This window comes from Apus apus, chromosome 17, assembly GCF_020740795.1.
Source record: "Apus apus isolate bApuApu2 chromosome 17, bApuApu2.pri.cur, whole genome shotgun sequence".
Lineage (NCBI taxonomy): Eukaryota > Metazoa > Chordata > Aves > Apodiformes > Apodidae > Apus > Apus apus.
In genome coordinates, this window is record NC_067298.1 from 4262294 (window position 1) to 4278975 (window position 16682).

At 50.7% G+C, this 16682-nt stretch overlaps 1 protein-coding gene across 5 annotated transcripts in view; it reads left to right on the forward strand.

Moving 5' to 3' along the window:
* The window catches only part of SEPTIN9 (septin 9), a 130417-nt gene that overhangs the window by 48584 nt on the left and 65151 nt on the right, over nt 1-16682 (forward strand). The window contains exon 1 of one of the 5 annotated variants that reach the window (XM_051634538.1): nt 11680-11783. The exons of the other annotated variants lie outside the window; for them this stretch is intronic. Coding sequence (XP_051490498.1) covers nt 11729-11783 — 55 coding nt within the window. The 5' untranslated portion in view covers nt 11680-11728. Of the gene's footprint in view, nt 1-11679; nt 11784-16682 lie in introns of those variants that run through there. 5 annotated transcript variants of the gene reach the window in all.

The window sequence follows — 16682 nt, forward strand, 5'->3', positions numbered from 1 at the left end:
GCGTCATTATACAAGAATGACAATTAAAATTATGGCAAGCTGTAGCTGGTCAGCATGTGTAAAAGATGTAGGGTGGTAGGAATAACTGAGGAGGCAGGGTTGTTTCTCTGAGTGCAGTGAAGTGTCTTCACAAGTGCATTTACGGGAGTTAGACTTCTGCTGATGTTGTCTCCTTCTCTGCTAGGATGAGCGTGTGTGTCTGTTCTCCTGTGCAGTTGTGAAGCTGACTGTAGGTAGCACATGGTTGACTGAGCTCAGAGGCCAGGAGCTACACAAACCTGCATTTTTCTTAAGCAATCAGCAAACCTGCTGATTGATGCAAATTGAAGTGACAGCCAAGTCAAGACCAATTGTCTGGAGATGAGCCTGAAGACTTTATTCTGGGACTGCAGCAACATGACTAAAAGCAAATCCAGGTGTCCCAAACTTAATGTTATCCTCAGCAGACCAAGGACAATCTGATGCTGGTTTTGGTCTGTTTGTATCATACCTAATGAGCAACTCTGTGTGGTTGGTGAGGTCGTTCCTTGTCCACAGAGCAGAGGTGGGACAGCCTGTCTCCAGAAGCTGCAGTGGGGACATGGTATGGAGGAGGGTTTCTGTGAGCTAGAGTTGATGTTGGCTTTCAGTGGTAGTATGTCCCCCAGCCTCTCTGTCCTGAGAGACAACAAAGCACAGAGGTGTCCCCTGGATAGGGTGGAAATGGATCTTCATGTCCAAGAGTTTGTTTCAGATGAGTCTTATCAAAGCTGTGAAACACGGAAGCCATGTCTGACGTGAGGGTGCTGTAGTTGTGCTGCATCGCTGGCCTCCATCTGTGTATGAAACTGATGAAGGTGTTTAATGAAGACAGGATGGAGGTTTCACCCAAGGACAGCACAGCACAGAGTGGAATTTGCAAGCAAGCTCTGCAGTTCCTGCCTGCACTCCCGCCTCACCTAAATCCGTGGATATATAGAAGATAGATGAGGTGAGCAGGTTTTGGTATGAATGTGGCTGGCAGCAGACAAAGATCATGGATTAAACATGTGCATTGTAAGAAAGGGTCTTTCTTGAGGCAGACAGAGAGGTGTGCTGTTGCCATGCAGCCCTATTCATCTCCAGCTCTGATGCTAACATTATTATCAACATGTTTATATGAAGCTTGGCTGCAAAATGTCTCATCATCCTCAAGTTTTTTTAAGCAAGTCTGTAGCTTTACTAAGTGCTCTTCTTATTGTGCTGCCAAGGGCTGTCCCAGAGGCCAGTGAAGGAGGTGGCCTGTTTGGCCACAGTGGTATCTGGGCCGGAGCTTCAATTCCCATGTGTCTTAAATCTGTCTGCGGACTGGCAACTGACCAAGTGGGCACCTCTTCCTCCAAGTAATTGACTGCATATGTTCAAATCAGCCTCTAGCTGCTTTCATGGTGCCTGGCTCCAAAGTTGCACGAGAGCATTGCCTCTGCCATCACACTGCAAACCTCACTGAGTGCAGGGGATGGTGAGGATGGGGACAGCCCAGCCCTGCTTCTGCACTGGATCACCATCCTTGGCTCTGAGCAAGCAACCAGAGCTGATCTGAGCTGTTAGCACTTCTCTGCTGTGTATGAAATAGTTGTCCATCCTCCAGCTGGCAGGCAATGCTCTTCCAAGTTACAAGCAAGTGTTGTGGAGATTTGTTTGGAAACTACCTACAGAAATGGAGCTGGAGCTATAGATTACATGTCCCTGGTGGGGGATGTGCAGACCTGTGGCTGGAGCTGGTGACAATGGTGTGTATCTCAGTGGTGATTAAGGCTCCTTCTTCATATGGGAGGGTGTTGCTGATATGTCAAGGCTTGTATTCCTGCAGAGGAGTGCTCCCCAGCAGCCTGGGCCCTGGATTGAGGCAGCAGGGCAGTTTTATGTGACTCTCAGTAATGTCATCTGGTCATTAAACAAACCAAACTAAGGGCACTGTGATGCAGGGGGGATTTTTCTGGAGGCTAGGGCAGAAGGAAGGTATATAAAGACAGAGCTCAAGTCTGGCAGTTTATTCCCATGTGCTAACATAAACATGGCTGGGTTGGTCTGCCCGTGATGATTTGTCTGGGAATAACAGTATCTCTGGAGCTCACAGACACTGCCAGTCCCTGCTGAACGAGAAAGGCTGATGCTGAATGCACCCAGCACGTCCCTCCTGTTATTCCTTTATAAGGAAAAACATTTCAGATTCTGTTTCTACCTTCTTTTAACTTCTCCTAAGCAAGGGGAGTTTAATTCTGTTGGTGGAACGTCTAGTCCAGCACTCCCTGACCTGGTGTGGTTATTCTGGTCACCAGCACTGCGATTTCAGATGAAGTATTAACAAGTCAGCGTGGTGAGCCTGAGCTCGTGGGGGAGTGAGCAGAGGCAGCCTGCCTGGAGTCTGAGGTGGCAGAAGCCATAATGGCAAGTGAGCACTGTATGACCTTCTCATTGGGGCATGGCCTGGTGGGATGGCAGTGGCCACATCTTGTCAGAAGAGGAATTTGGCCTGTTCCCTTTTCCCTGCTGGGCTTGGCTGCAGGGGTTATGGGTGCAAACAGAGGACGGGCTGGGTATGGGTGGAGATAACACAGCCCTCTTTGTGGCTGCCAGGGAGCAGATCTAGTTCTGCTTGTCCAACATGTTGGGACTCTGCACTCCTCATTTAAAGCCAAAGCAGCAGAGCTAATTGCCTGGCAGCCCGTGGCAAGCTGCTTTGTACAACCACCTGTGGAAGGGCTGTGTCCCACAGTGATGGCAGTGCAGATGCTGCTGAAGTGTCTCCCTATCCCAGGACCCAAAAACTGAGCCCATCTCCAGAGTTTTATTGTCTGTGCTTGTTGAGGAGGAGGCTGCCAGTGAGGACTTTCTCTCCCCCTCACAGCTCACTGGAAATCTCCTCCTCTCCTGCCTGGGTTGGTGCCATCCCTCTCATGGCTGGTGCTCTGCCCCCAGCACACTCATGGGCCCTTTTCCCATTTAGGGCAAAGACTGGATGGCCCCTGCTTTTGGCCTGCTTGCAGCACACCTGGTTTTCTTCTTGATGCATTTTTATATTTTTAGAGGAGGGAGGTGGTTGTTGTTTTTTTTTATCCTCTTTATTCCTGGAGGCTGAAGTCCCCATGTCCCCCAACCACATGCACCAGCTGCAGCTCATGCCCAGAGATGGATCTTGGGAAGCAGCACTGGGGGCAGGCAGGGATAGAGGAAGCTTAAGTTTTTTCCTGCCCCGGATGAGACTGGGTGTTGATGATCTCTTCTAGAAGAATGAGTGAGCCTGGTGGTTCCTCCTGCAGTAATGATTTAACCTCAGCAGGAACAAGTGCCTGGTCATGGAGAACCCAGTGATGCTCAGTGCTTGCATGGACATCAACCACCACACCTTGGAATCACTGCTGCTGCTATCACTGGCATCTACCAAAGCCTTTGAAAGGAAAGGAAAATTGTGTTCATTCTTCCTCTCCTGCCTTTCTGCCTGCCCTTGTGACCTTCTCACACCTTGTGGTGAGCTCCTGTGCTGTGTCCATGCCACCCAGAGGAAGCCGACTGGGTGTGGGGCTGCAGCTCCATCTGGGAATTGTTCTTCTCAAACTGGTTTATGTCAAAAAAGGCTAATACTAATAAAACCTTTGATGGTAAGCAGAGAGATCAGGAGGTACAGCTGCTCCTGAGGTCTGACCTGCAGCTCATGGAGCTTCCTGAGCCTTTATGGGGAGTTTTTGAGCCCTTCTGCTGTGGCAGATTTTGTTGCCTGCCTGAAATACCTAGGAGGGGCAGGGAGAAATGACCAGGACTTGGCCTGGAGAGCACAAGTTGTTGGAAAGAGCTCTCTGAGAACCAGGGGAGAGGTACAAGAAAAGCAAGTTCCCTGCCATGAGCTAGTATATTTATGACTGGAAATTTGTGGGTTGAAAAGGTCGTGAGCAGGAGGCTGGGAGAGCCGCAGAGGCAGTGGCTGTAAAAGCCACTTTCCTGGCTCACACCCTGCTCTGCAGCAGGTATGAGAGGGTCGTGTGGGGCTGCGGTGGCCCTGGGTGATGGGAAGGGGATAGTGAGCACTGGATGGATGAAGGTCACTGCCCAAGGCAGCTGGGGTGCATGTCGGACTGTGGGATGAAGTGGGATTTGCAGCTGTGGAGCTGCTGGGGGGGCGGGCGCAGCATGGGGAGCCCCTGCTGTGTCTGTCGCCACCCCTTGTTGTGTGGGGATGAAGTTTCCAGCCCTGCCTCAGACACCACGTGAAGATGAGACATGCACATCTGGAAGTGGAGTGCATGTGCCTAACACTGCCTGCTTATTTATTCCTGCAAATTCTGCCTAATTAGGGGCTGCTGGGAAGTTTGCAATACTGGCAATGGCCTCTTTCTGAGGGGTGCAGAGTTCTGGCTGACTCTCATCTCCCCTTTTTTCCCCTGCAACTACCATGGTGTGTGGGGCGAGGTCTTCCCCACCTCGAGGTCCAGGTACTGCAGTTTCTTCTGGAGTCAGTTGGATCCTCAGCCATGTGGGAAGGCTTTGCAATGGAAACATTCTGTGCTGTGTGTTAAACTCATTAGAGGATGAGCAAGGTTTCTGAAGCTTCTTGTTTCTATTAAAACATCTGTGCTGTCATGCAGCGCTGGAGTTTCTGCCTGCTTTGGTCTTAATATTAAAATGTAGTAATTAATAATTAATATTTTTTTAAGAATTAAAGTAATTAAGTCTGTTTTCAGCTGTTTTCTGCACCTCCCAGTTGCTTAGGAAAGTCTGACCTGAAACTAAATGAGAAGAACAAGGGCAGGAGTCTGAGTTTGTTTTCACTGTGCAAGGTTCAGGCAAATGCAGTTCCTGATCCTCTTTCCATTTCCTTCCCCTGCAAGTGTCCCCTGCTGTTTAATCAACACCAGGGAGTTGTTTCCTTTCCCTTCCCAGGCACAGGGGCTGCCAGTGTGGTCGGGACTCCCCTTGTCCCCCTGCCCTCCCAGGAGCAGCAGGATGACTGGGGGTGCTCTTGGCTGGGGCCGGAACAGTATGTCGGGCTCAGGATGGTGTTTCCCTTGCCTGGCTCTTCGAGCTGGGCTTGGGTTCTGGCACAAGGTTGGTGGGATCAGCAGCAAGATCATCCCACACATACAGATCACTGGGTAAATAGGCAAATTTCTCATTGGATTTGACAAGCCAGGGAGCACATAAGAGGGTGTTTGTGGGAGGCAGAGCTGTGCCCTCCCAGCCCAGCCACATGCTGCTGGATCAAAGCAGAGTGGGTGCTAACCCGCAGCATCCTTCCTGCTGGCAGGGAGTGGGACTGGATGCCTGGTTTGAATCCCACCTTAGCACTGGTGTAAACTCAGAGCAGCTTCATCAGTCCACACAGAGACGGAGGAGGTGTTGGGACCTTCAAGAATGGGCACACACGGGGCATGAGGAAGTCTTGGCTCTGTTTTCAGATTAGCAGGGTGAGAAGATGGATGTTGGTCCTCCACTTGCCCTGCTGAGTGTACCCATATGTGATACAGTCTCTTGTCCTGTTAGAGAATGAGCCTACTCTGCTTGCTTACTTGACAGAGTTAAACCTGAGAGAAGTTAAGCCTTGATCTTCACAGCCACCCCCCACCTGAAGGTGGGGGGAGAAGAGGCTCCAGCAACCTTGTGTCTGTCATTGTTCCTACACCCTCCCAGCCTCGATGGGGCCTCTCAGCTCCAGGGCTGTCCCAGAACACCAAGTTTGTGCAGTGAACATCTGAGAAGCTGGAGGCTCAGGGAAGGAGATGTGCTTCCCCCTGGCGTGTTGCATTTCCTACAAGCAGCCATGCCCCACCTTGAAACCTGGTCAGCTTTTTTGCCCGTTGATTTCACAGCAGTCCTTTTATATCTCCTGTCGCTATTTGTTAAAATCTTCTCGTTTCCAGCTCCTATTGACCTGTTTATACCACAGCAGTGTTTGTGTTTCCTTTGGGGTTTTCTTTGTTCCCTTGGCAACAGTGATCTTGGCCTGCAGCAGCTCTCCCCTGCAGCACATCTGTGTGTGATGCTTCTGCAACCCCATTCCCTCTCCACCTTCATTTCTCCTTGCTTTTGCTGAAGCTGGGGTAGCCAGGATGACTCAGCAGAGCACTAGATTTGTTTTGCTGCTGAAACTCTCTCATTTACTACATATTAAGACCATGCTCACTTTAACTTCATGGCATTGGTGGCTCATGGCTATGCTGGGACCCACTGGTGCAACGAGGTCCTTCCTGCCGATGTGCTTTTTATGAGCAAAGACTTTATTAAAAGCCTTTTAGGAGCTGACCTGCTGTCGTTCTTCCAGATTTCATCCTATTTCTGTTATCCAGTTTTCAAAGTGATCTGACCCTTTCTGTGCAGTTCCCTGGCTCTGGGTTTGTAACAAGGGGCTGTATAGCTCTGTGGCACTAAGGGATGAGATCTGGCTGTGTTTCCTGTATGAAGAAACTCAGCTAATTATCCAGAAATCTCAAATCCACAAACTTACTTTGAGTTTTTTAAACTTTTCCCATGATCTTAGTTTCCTTGCAAAGGAAGGGAAGTGTGACTAGCACTGAAGTGTGGCCATTCTCACTGATATTTCCTACTCCTTCGGAAGCAGGAAGAACCTGAAGTCTTGTGAAAGAGACTTTTTTCATGACAATTCCTGTGTGATCAGCAGGACTGGAATCATGCCATCATCTGCATGAAGGCATGGGTGGAGGTGATGGGAACTGTGTCTGTGGTTTTCCTTCCAGAGTCTCCTCTGTCCCCAGCCAGTAACACTGGTACTTCCCAAGGAATTGGGAGCTGGATTCAGCACCACCACAGCCAGGTCTGGTCTTACTACTTGCCAGCTCCCTGAGTGATGGCTGTTCATGCCTTAAGTTTCCCCACCTGTAGCATGGAGATTGTTGCACCTTGTCCTAGTGGTTTTAGAAGCAGAAATGTTTTTTCAGCAGAAGCAGAACTCAGAAGGTGTAGGGAGCAGACGAGCAGAAGGGAAGCTAAATGCAACAGTAGGTTTTTTTGGCTGAGAAAGATGTGACTCACCATACCTTCACAATCTGCCTTGTCTGGGTTGTCATCTGTCTGTTTCTACCTGGTACCCTGCATTGCCCACAGCCAAGGGGATGGTGCAGCCAGTGCTGCCCTGTGCTGTGGATTGGAGCAATGCTCTGGGGATGCTGGACCCCCAGGGATCTTGGGAGTTGGTGTTATGTGGTGCAAGAGCCTTCACCCTTGCACTGCACCTACCTGGAAAGGCTAAAAAGGATTTTGTTCTCACAGTTTTGTCTGTGATCAGCAGGAAGAAAAGATATTTGTACTCTCGGTAGAAACATTAGGTGGTTAATAATAATATTTAGTTGCTCCTATGTAGTACTTTTGGTCAGTAAGACTCAAAGCATTTTATAGAAGAGGCCAGAATCAATAAAGAGTTTGGTTTTCTAATTAAAATAGGAGAAAAGGGAAGATGCTGCAGATTAATTACCTGCTTTTGTGTAGGAGAGAATTTAAGCTCCAGTTAGCCACAATGACTCATGCCATCGGGTCTCACCAGGCCTGGTGCTCATGACTGCAGCAGATCATGAGACTGATAAGAGCTGCATGGGTTCAGAGAAACCTTGACTTGTGGGAGGAAGAAAATCTGCCTGAAAAACTACATTCTTAGCAGCTTGCAAGGAGACTGTGCAGTGCTGTTTAAAATGCATGTGGAGAGGAAAGTCCCTTTTCTGCCTTAGCCTGTCATTTTATGGCATATTCTGATGGTGATACCTACCATATCCCTGGAGGTTTTTCTCTTTTATGGTTTTGTTGGGGTTTTTTTTGTCCTTGAAGTTACTTTTTGGGTCTATTTTGCATCGTAGCCCCCTCATGTTTATGTCAGAGCAGGGGTTGTGCCCAGCACTGGCTGCTTCTGGAGGAGGTGTGACCTGGAGAGACCCTTGAGGGCAGGAGAGCCCAGGGGTAGGGCATGCAGGGGGACAAGAGCAGAGGTTTCTAGCATCTGTCAGCTATCATGGCATCAAAATAGTTTTAGTTTGGTGTCTATAAGTAAGTCATCAGCAGATTTTACAGACTGCCTTTTCAGGGACAGGAAATAATTTCTAGACCAACAAAGCAACTTTGCAGGAAGTTTATTGCTCATCTGTAGAGCAGAATGATGCTGAAGGAGGAAGGGCTGAGCAGTCAGTGCCCTCAATGGCCTGGGTTAGTGGGGAAACAAGAAATACTTGTAATCCAGTGAGGAGAGACATTTACTTAAAACTCTCCTGCAGCCAGTGGTTTGCAGAGCAGGAATTGTTTCTTGCACAGCAGTTGCTGCATAAAGTCTCCTGAAGGTCTCAGCTGACCAGGAGCTCCAGGTGAGTCCTCTGATACAATAAAAACAGTTCATGAGACCCTTGGTTGTGTAAGCAAGGGGAGCAGCAAGCTACAGAAGAGATGTGATCTGCTCTCTTTCTTTTGAAAAAAGAGTTATCTCTCTTCATTAAAATAAAAGTCCAATGACAAACACTTGTGAAACACTGGGAGAAAGGAGCAACAAAGCCAGATAAGGGACTAAGGGACTGAAGAAAATACCTGAAACAAGGGACAGAAGGAACAGAACCTGATTAGTTTATCAAAGGGAATGTAGGTGATGTGATCAGTGTGGGAGATCTTTCATCAGAAGGCTCAGGGTCCTTAATCTCCTCGATCTACAGACAGGGACAAAGCAGGGTCTGTGCTGAAACTGCTTCTGGATGAGCAGTGTGACACACGCTTGTGCTGTGCTGACAGGGAGCCCCAGAAACAAATCCCAGGGGAGGTGGTGGATTCTCCATCCCTCTTAGATAGGTGCTCAGCTTCCCAGTTGCCTGCCTTTCTAGAATGGGTGTTTAGCTTTTGGGTTCAGAATGCAGGTAGCAAACCAGATGAAATGGTGTTTAGTTGTTATGTGCAGACTGGACATGTGTATGATATTTTTAGTCTTACTCTTGTGTAAAGCAATGGCTCTGACTTTGGCTAAATCAGATAAAAGTGTAAGAAAGTCTCCAGGAGAGGAAAAGATGAGCTTATCTCCCTCCCATAGGAAAGCTTGCTGCTCCTCTACCAGCAGGCGCTTGCGTTATGTGCTATGGGGTGAGTTGTTTACATACCTTCCTCTTTTAAATATTTACTATTAGAGTTCTGGATATTTTTGTTATTCCTTAGTTTCTGTAATTTTCCATTTTCCTCTCCCCCTCTCAACGCCTTAGGTGCACATGGGTGCAATATTAACCAGCTGCTTTTAATGAAAATGAATTCCTACTTACAGTCTGGATATTTTATTTCACACTTCTTAGGGCTCTCCTCTAGGCCTGCCGATGTGCTGAACCTTTTATTAGGTCCAGGATGATAACATCATCTTTGCTTAGGAAATGCAGAGTGACCCATGGAACCGGGACTAAATCAAACTGCATCAAATGCTTCTGCTGAAGAGAGTTTTGAGCTTCTTCCCCAGCTTCGTGAGACCAGCAGACATCACAGTGACACTCACTACTCGTGGTTCATCAGAAAATGTTGTGGGCTTTTTTCTAGTGGTTTACTTCTTGCCTCTGGTTGACCTCAAAAGCAGAGTCCCCATCACAGTGCTACAACCAATTCCCCTGTGACCTAGTCCTGAGAGTGCCACCAAGCTCCAAGCAGTGGGTCTGACACAATCTTACAGGGCTTGCAAGGCGGGGGAGACTCTGAACATCAAAAAATCTGCTTGGTCCTTTTCTTTTTTTAATTGCTTTTAAAAATCTTGTTTACAGTATTGATTTTTAGTTTGTCTCCCTTAGTTCATTTTTTTCCCCCTTTAAGCCCCTTTGACAACCTTGTGATGAATGTACCAGGGAGTTAGGATGCTTGACAGCCTTTCTGAAGGCTAATTTACATTCTGCTCCTTCAGCAAAGGAGTCATCTACAACTTTTAACAAAGTAGCTTTCTCAGTAGCTACATTCAACATTGACAGCTACATTTTTACCTTCTTGAAATAGATTGTGGATGGGACCTGCATATGGGGACTTGAGGAAAATAAAGCCACTTTCTTTTGAAAGTCAGTGCCACCAGTGTGGGTCAGCCAGTGTGAGATGCTGAGCAGTGCCCAACGCTCCCTTCAGAGTGTGTGGGGGACAGCAGGGACTTGACACCTGGGAGCTGCAACTCCCTGTTCTGTCCTGTTCTTCTCCAGGGCATGGGGAGCAGGTCACAGTGTTCAGGCTGTGCAGCTGTGCTCTGGTGGGTTTATGGACAGTGTGTCACAGGGGGAGGCTTTTATGTTGCCATATTGCAACTGCACAGAGTTGCAGAGCCTGGTCCTCTCTGCACTGTTGTGGTGTGTTGGTTTCTGTCATCTCTAGGAGGGCAAGAAATGAAAGAGCTGAGTGCTGCTGCCTGCAAAAGGGAAGGAAAACCACTGTATCTACCTTAAAACACCATCTTTATATTCTAAAGGTGCATTCTCAAGACTGTTTAGGCAGTTCTCTTGTTTTAAAGTAATGCCTTTCCTTGGATTAAAACCTGAAGCTATTAACAGAATGGAAAACCTGGAACTTCTTTCTTGAGTCTGGGAAATTGGTGCTGTTGGTTTCATTTTCTGGTTAAATACACTCTTGGGGAGTCTGTGGTGTTTGCAGACTTTGGAAGTGTAAAATTAAAAGTGTGACATAAGTGATGAAGCATGTACTTTCTCCAGTAGCAGACGGTAACAGCACTGCTATTTTGCATAATCTTTCTCTATGCTTCATCCAAAGTGGACTTAAAACCCAGCCCATTAATTCTTCTTTTCCTGTTGATGTCCCTGGACACATTTCAGAGGGTATCATCACTTTTAAACGATGCTACTAAAACAGAGGGTGGAGAAGATAAAAAGAGGGTCAGGAGGGCAGGATCTGAAACAACATGGGAAGGGAAAAACATCAGATAAGGAGGGGAGAGATGTACAAACCCAGAGGGTGTGAGAGGTGGAGGGAGGGCAGCAGTGCCCTGGGCTGGGGTGAATGCCCAGAGCTCCTGGCTGTGGCCAGAGGATTGAGCTGTGGGAGCGTGGGGTCGTGTGCTTGGATCTGGGGCAGTTTGTGCAGCCTCTTCTGCAGCTTGGGGGTGTTTTTCTGGACCTGGCTGCAGAAGTGGCTGGGATTTGGTGCTAGTGATGGGTTAGCACAGCCAACTCGCACTCTGGTTTGATTTTGAGAAACTGTAAAAACAGAGAGGTTGGCTGAGCTGCTCCTTTCCAAACAAGGGCAGAATTGAAAAGTGAGTGGTGCTCGAGACCATTGGCGGTGTAACTCCCCATTGAGGCTGGTGCCATCCCTTTCGGGGGGCATCCTTGGGTTCTTCCCCACGGTTGTTCCCTCTGGCTGAGGGTTCCGTACAGAACAGGGGGTCTCAGCCCCTGCGTTTCGCTCTGCTCCTCCCCGGGCTGGGGGGGATGCCAGACGAGCTCGAGTCTGCAGGATGCTGTTTGGCCCGGGGCGGGCAGTGCCCGACTCCTGCCTGGGCTCCGCGGGTCCTTCCACCCCCGAAGCCGGGGCGGTGCTGGGGGGGCCAGCGGCGTGACGGGCGTGGGGAGCAGCCAGTGCGCGGCGAGGGGGCCGGGCCGGGCCAGGCTGGGCCGTGCTGGGCCGGGCGGCATGGCAGGCTGCCCGCCGGGGCGGGGGGCGGCCGCAGCCTCTCGCCCTCCCCCATTCATTCGGCCGCAGGCGGCGGCGGCTGCGCGTATCCGCCCGCCCGCGCCCCGCACAGCCGGGGGGCAGCGCCCCGCGCCCCGCCATGGCCGACCCGGCCGTCAACGCCCACCTGGAGGGCATCATCTCCGACTTCGAAGGTAGGTGACCCCAGGGTTGGGGAGTGGGGTTAAAGCGGGGGGTGTGCTGCTTTTGTTTTTTTCTTTCTTGGAGGGGGTGCTAAACTGAGGAACAAACTGGAGAAGTTGTCGCCGCTCTGGGCAACGCGGAACCGCCCGCGCCCCTCGCAGGGCTGGGGGGCTGCGGTGGAGCGGGGCTGCTTCCCCCACTCCGGCCGCCCGGGCTCCGGCCGCCCCCGCCTCTCCCCGCTGCTGCGGGCCCGGCGGTGCCCGGGGGGGATCCCCCCACCGCGGGTGGGACTGGGAGGAGCGGGGGGTCCGGGGACGGCCAGTCCGCACCCCCCGGCAGCTGGCGGGGCCGGCCCCGGGCTGCAATGCCTTTTGTTTGGAGCAGCGTTGCGCCCGGGTGTTACCTGCTAAGGCAGGATCTTACGGGATGTTTTCCCTTTCCTGCCTTTGCCAAGTTGGTTTGTGTAGGTTTGGAGCTGCGGGCACGCGAGTGACACGACTAAAAGTCTGTGGCACCGCAGGCACCGGCCCTGGTGCCGCCTCTCGGGTTCTGGCTGCGCACACAGCCCTGGCTGGGGAGCGGATAACGAACCCAAGTTTCCAATATGTCCATAGCGGGAGCTGCCCGCCCTCCAGAGCTCTGCAGTTGTCCCGTGGCAGAGCTCCAGCTGCCCCATAGCGTTGCCTTGCTTTCCCGTGGAGTATCTCCTTGCAATCCCCTTGGCGTGCGGACGGGAGTGCCTTCTCCCCGGGTGTCGGTGGCTCTTGCCCGGCACGCTGGCTTTTTCAGGCAGGAAAATAAGCTCGTGGAGAAGCGTGTTGCTGCCAGATGGGTATGGGAGTCAAAGGCAGGCAGAAGAGGGGTGGGGGGGTTATATCTCAAGCAGACGTTGAGAGATGGGCTTGGGGGAGCTCGTCTTCCTGACCAGAGTTTTGGAAGAGCAGCTCCATCCCTACACACTCTCCCATCCTGGCAGCGACCCAAACTGAGCTTCACGAAGCGGTTTCTAGAAAAAAAAAAAAAAAAAAAAAAAAAAACAAACACAACCCACACCAAGAAATAGCGGAGATCTGGGGGCCGCGGTGAAAGCTTATCCAGGGGCTGTGCCTGTAGCTATAGGCTGAGAGGACTTCGCCGCCTCCTGATGAATCCAGCCTTGCCTTAGGGAAGGAACACAGCGGTGGTTTTCCTGCTGGGTAGCCGAGGAAGCTGAGAGCACGGGGGTTCCTCTTCCAGGTCAGGCAGGAAATGGGTGGCAGAGCTGGGGTCTCTGCAGCCCTCCTCCTAAGGTTTAGCAGCATCCGTGTCCTCTTTTTTTACCCTCTGGGCTTTCTCCAAGGAAAGTGGCTTAGCAGAAAGCTGAGGGAAGTCACGTCCCACAGGAAGATTGGGAATAATGAGAGTGACCAGAATACACCATCAGATTGGCACTCGGGGTTCAAGAGCGCCTTTGTGACTGTCTGTGGGGACTCATGAGCTTCCCCACCGCAGGGCTCCCGAGTGCTGATGTAATTACAGCCTTTCCTCTTGCCTGCCCCAATTGCATGTAAATCTCTGAGAAATGAGTAATTCCCTACTTGGATATGATGAAGGCTGTGCTGTGAGCCCTGGGGCTGCTGGTTTGGGCTGTGTGTGCTCCTCGGTGGCATCGAGCCGCTCCGCAATGCGATTTTCTTTTCAGTCCATGGAGAGCTTTATAGTTCCTGCCTGTGCAGAGGGAGAGGCTGGGGAAAGCTCTGTGCATCTGCAGCCAAAAGGTCTGGCCTTGCCCTTGAGCAGAGATCCGGGCTACTGTTTCACAATTTAATTAGTTTTCTGGGTTGCAGAGCAGCTTCCCTAAGAACAGGGCAATTAATTTCTTGGCTGTAGGGCAGGAGATGCAGTGTTCATGTCTGCTGGGTGGGTACCTCAGCCCTAGGCAGCCTGTGGTCAAGCAGGAAAGATCTGCCAAAATTACCACGGAGCAGAAACACCAGATCACTCAGCAGCCAGAGCTCTCTTTGTTCTTGCAGGTCACAAGCTGCCTGCCCTCCCAGATCACCCTGGTTGTTCCTGCCTCGTAGCATCCCTGCCAGCTTCCCTGGTAGCATCCCTCCCTGGTGTAGGACCAACAGGTTTCTTGTACCTGCTGGGTTGCAGAAGGCAGGGAGTTGCAGGCTTAGCTGTGGGCTGCTGCTGTGGAGCTGCCAGCCTTGTGAGCACGTGGAGGATGCAAGGGCCTTGTGGGAGGGGGAAGGAGTACAGGGTACAGAGTACATGGCAACATGTGAGGGAAACAAAACACAGTGGAGTGTGTGTTTGCTTAAGGCTGAGGATGTGATGGGGATGGTCACATCCAAGCAGCACTACGTGTGTCCACCTCACACTGAGCCAGCAGATCCTGTGGGCAGGGCACTAATCTCACTTACTTGAATAATATGAGCTTCCTCATCGCTCACAAGGGGGAGGGCTTTATCAGGTCTGTGGTTTGCCAAGATTTACAGAACATAATAGTTCTGCCTGTGGGTTTATAGATTTTGGTAGGTCTTCAGAAGTGTGGCTGCTTCAGCCGTGGTTGTTGCAGTGCTTCCCAAGCTCACCTCTGCCTCCGGTCACTCAGCTCCCGGAGTCTCAGACACAGACCTGAGCAGCGAGGAGGGGAACCTGTGGTAGTAGATCTACCTGGGGTGGTATGCTTCTGCCATGTGTTAATTTTGTAAACCCCAAACCATCCTGGTCCTATTGAGTTTGGGTGACACTGGGGTGCTGCTGTCTGCAACATCTGACTGCAGGGAGGGGAGAGGGGTGGACGTTCCTGCTTGTAGCTTTGGTTCGTTGTGATGATGCCCCAAGGTAACTTGTGTTCCTGCTAGGTACTTCCTGCTAGAGTTTTAAAGTGCTGTGCTTAATGATCTGCTGGCTGGTAGTAGGACAGAAGAGGTCTGCTCCAGCCCCTCATCCTGGTGGGATGTGGCTGCTGATGAACAGAGTCCCAGGGGTAAAGGAGGTGTGTTTTTGCTGGCAGTCACTAGTGGTGAGTTGGCAGAGGTGATGCTGAGCACTCTACCTTTGCCAGCACTGTCAGTCAACACCAGGTTTATTTTCTCACAATGTCAAAACATGGACTGTGACAGTGGGTGGGAGCTGTGAAAGATGGAAAATGAGTGGGGCTGTGTGTGTTGGGGGAGAAGCAGTGTAGTGCGGTGGGGTTCAAGATGATATCCAGAGCTAGAGCCTTGAGGGAACAGAGGCTTGTGGCTTCACTCTGGCAGAAACCATGAGACAGCCCTTGGTGGTGGTTGTTGATCCCAGATTTACCCATTCCCTGCAGCCCAGCTCCCTCCAGGACCATGTGCTTGCTGGCTGACGAGCCTTGCAGCAGTTGTGTGCTGAGGGCAGGGAGGCTCTGGCCCTGCCAGGACATGTCAGTGCTGATAGGAAGGCTTCTCTGGTCATTTTATTTAAACTTTTTTTTTCTTCCTCACCGTTGGACACTTTCCCTATAGACACATATTTCCTGCACCACCCAACACATGGTATTTCTAGTATTTCAACCAATGTCTTCGTCTCAATGAGGTACTGAATTGTGCTAAGTTATGTTGTGGTTTTAAGGGTCATTAAAGACAAAAAAATGTACCAGCCAGGTGGTTTTCAGGAGGGGCCATATTAGAAATAGACCTTTCTACATGTGTGAATCTCATGGGCTCGTCCTTAAAATTTATTTGAGCAAATGCCCAGAATGTCTGTGGGACACGTGGCCGTGATGTGTCCCCCGGGCTGCTCAGGGCTGGCATTCCTGCTGCATGGAGAGCAGCTGCTGCCTGCCTGCTGTGGTGCTGGACACAGCCCCGCTGCTAATATTAGCAGGAACGTGCCAGAGGGATGGTCACAATATAATGTGGGTGATGTGGCTTGAATTCAATACGATGAAAGGCCCCAAAGAGGGAACGTGCTTCGTGTTCGCATCTCACTTGGATGCAGGGTTCCTCCTGTAAGTCCTGCTGTGGCTTTGCAGGATAAGTGCTCTCCTGGGCTTGCAGGCATGGGACTGGGCTGGGAGTCTGGGGCTGTGATAACAGTCCCATGTGCACAGAGGTTCAATGCCTGGAAAAGGAAATGCAAAAAGGTCTTTCAGATTATCTCTCGGATCATCTCAGCCCTTGTAGTGAAGCAAAGTTCTTGAACGTCAGTTGTTGAGTTTCCTGGATTTTTTCCCCCAAAATTATACTGCAGCTAGGCTCTTGTGGTACTCTTAATCAGCAGCCCAGTGTGGGCAGAGCCAGTGCCACTCTGCCAGGTGATGGATGTAGCATGCTGCTGCAAGACAGCACCTCTGATGTCCTCAAAGGCAAACTTCACAGGCACAGTTTTCTCTCTTTTTCCACTCTTCCTATCTATGTTTCTGAATCTGAGAAAAAAAGGCTGGAGTGAATGGGAGTATTTTGCCCAATCAGCGTTCGGTGGAAGAGGCAGCGGCTGGGAAGAGGTGCCTGTGGGAAGGCAGGAGTTGTGTCTTCCCCAGCAGAAGCTGCATCTTCCATAGCAGAACTGTCCTCTCATGCAGAGAGTGGAAAAATCATATCTGCCTGGTTACAGCAGTGGAGACCTGCAGTTGTGGGTTGCTTTTTTTCCGATGTATATTTAGTTCCTTGGGAATAAAAAGATTGTGAGGGAGTGGGAAGTGGAAGAACAGGACGTGGATCTCTCCGTCCACGTGAGCTGGGCTCAGGGGATAGCCTCTGGCCTCGGTTAGGATGTAGGATCATCCAAAGGTCATTGTTTATAGTCATCTTATGCAAGGAGGGCTGGGCTGCGTGTCCTTGGGGACGGGCAACCACTGCAGCATGGAGCAGAGTGTCCTTGGCTTTACGTCAGCATGGAGGGTTTCCAGAGCTGGCTGGTGCAGGCAGGCTCTTGCTGTCCATTTGAGA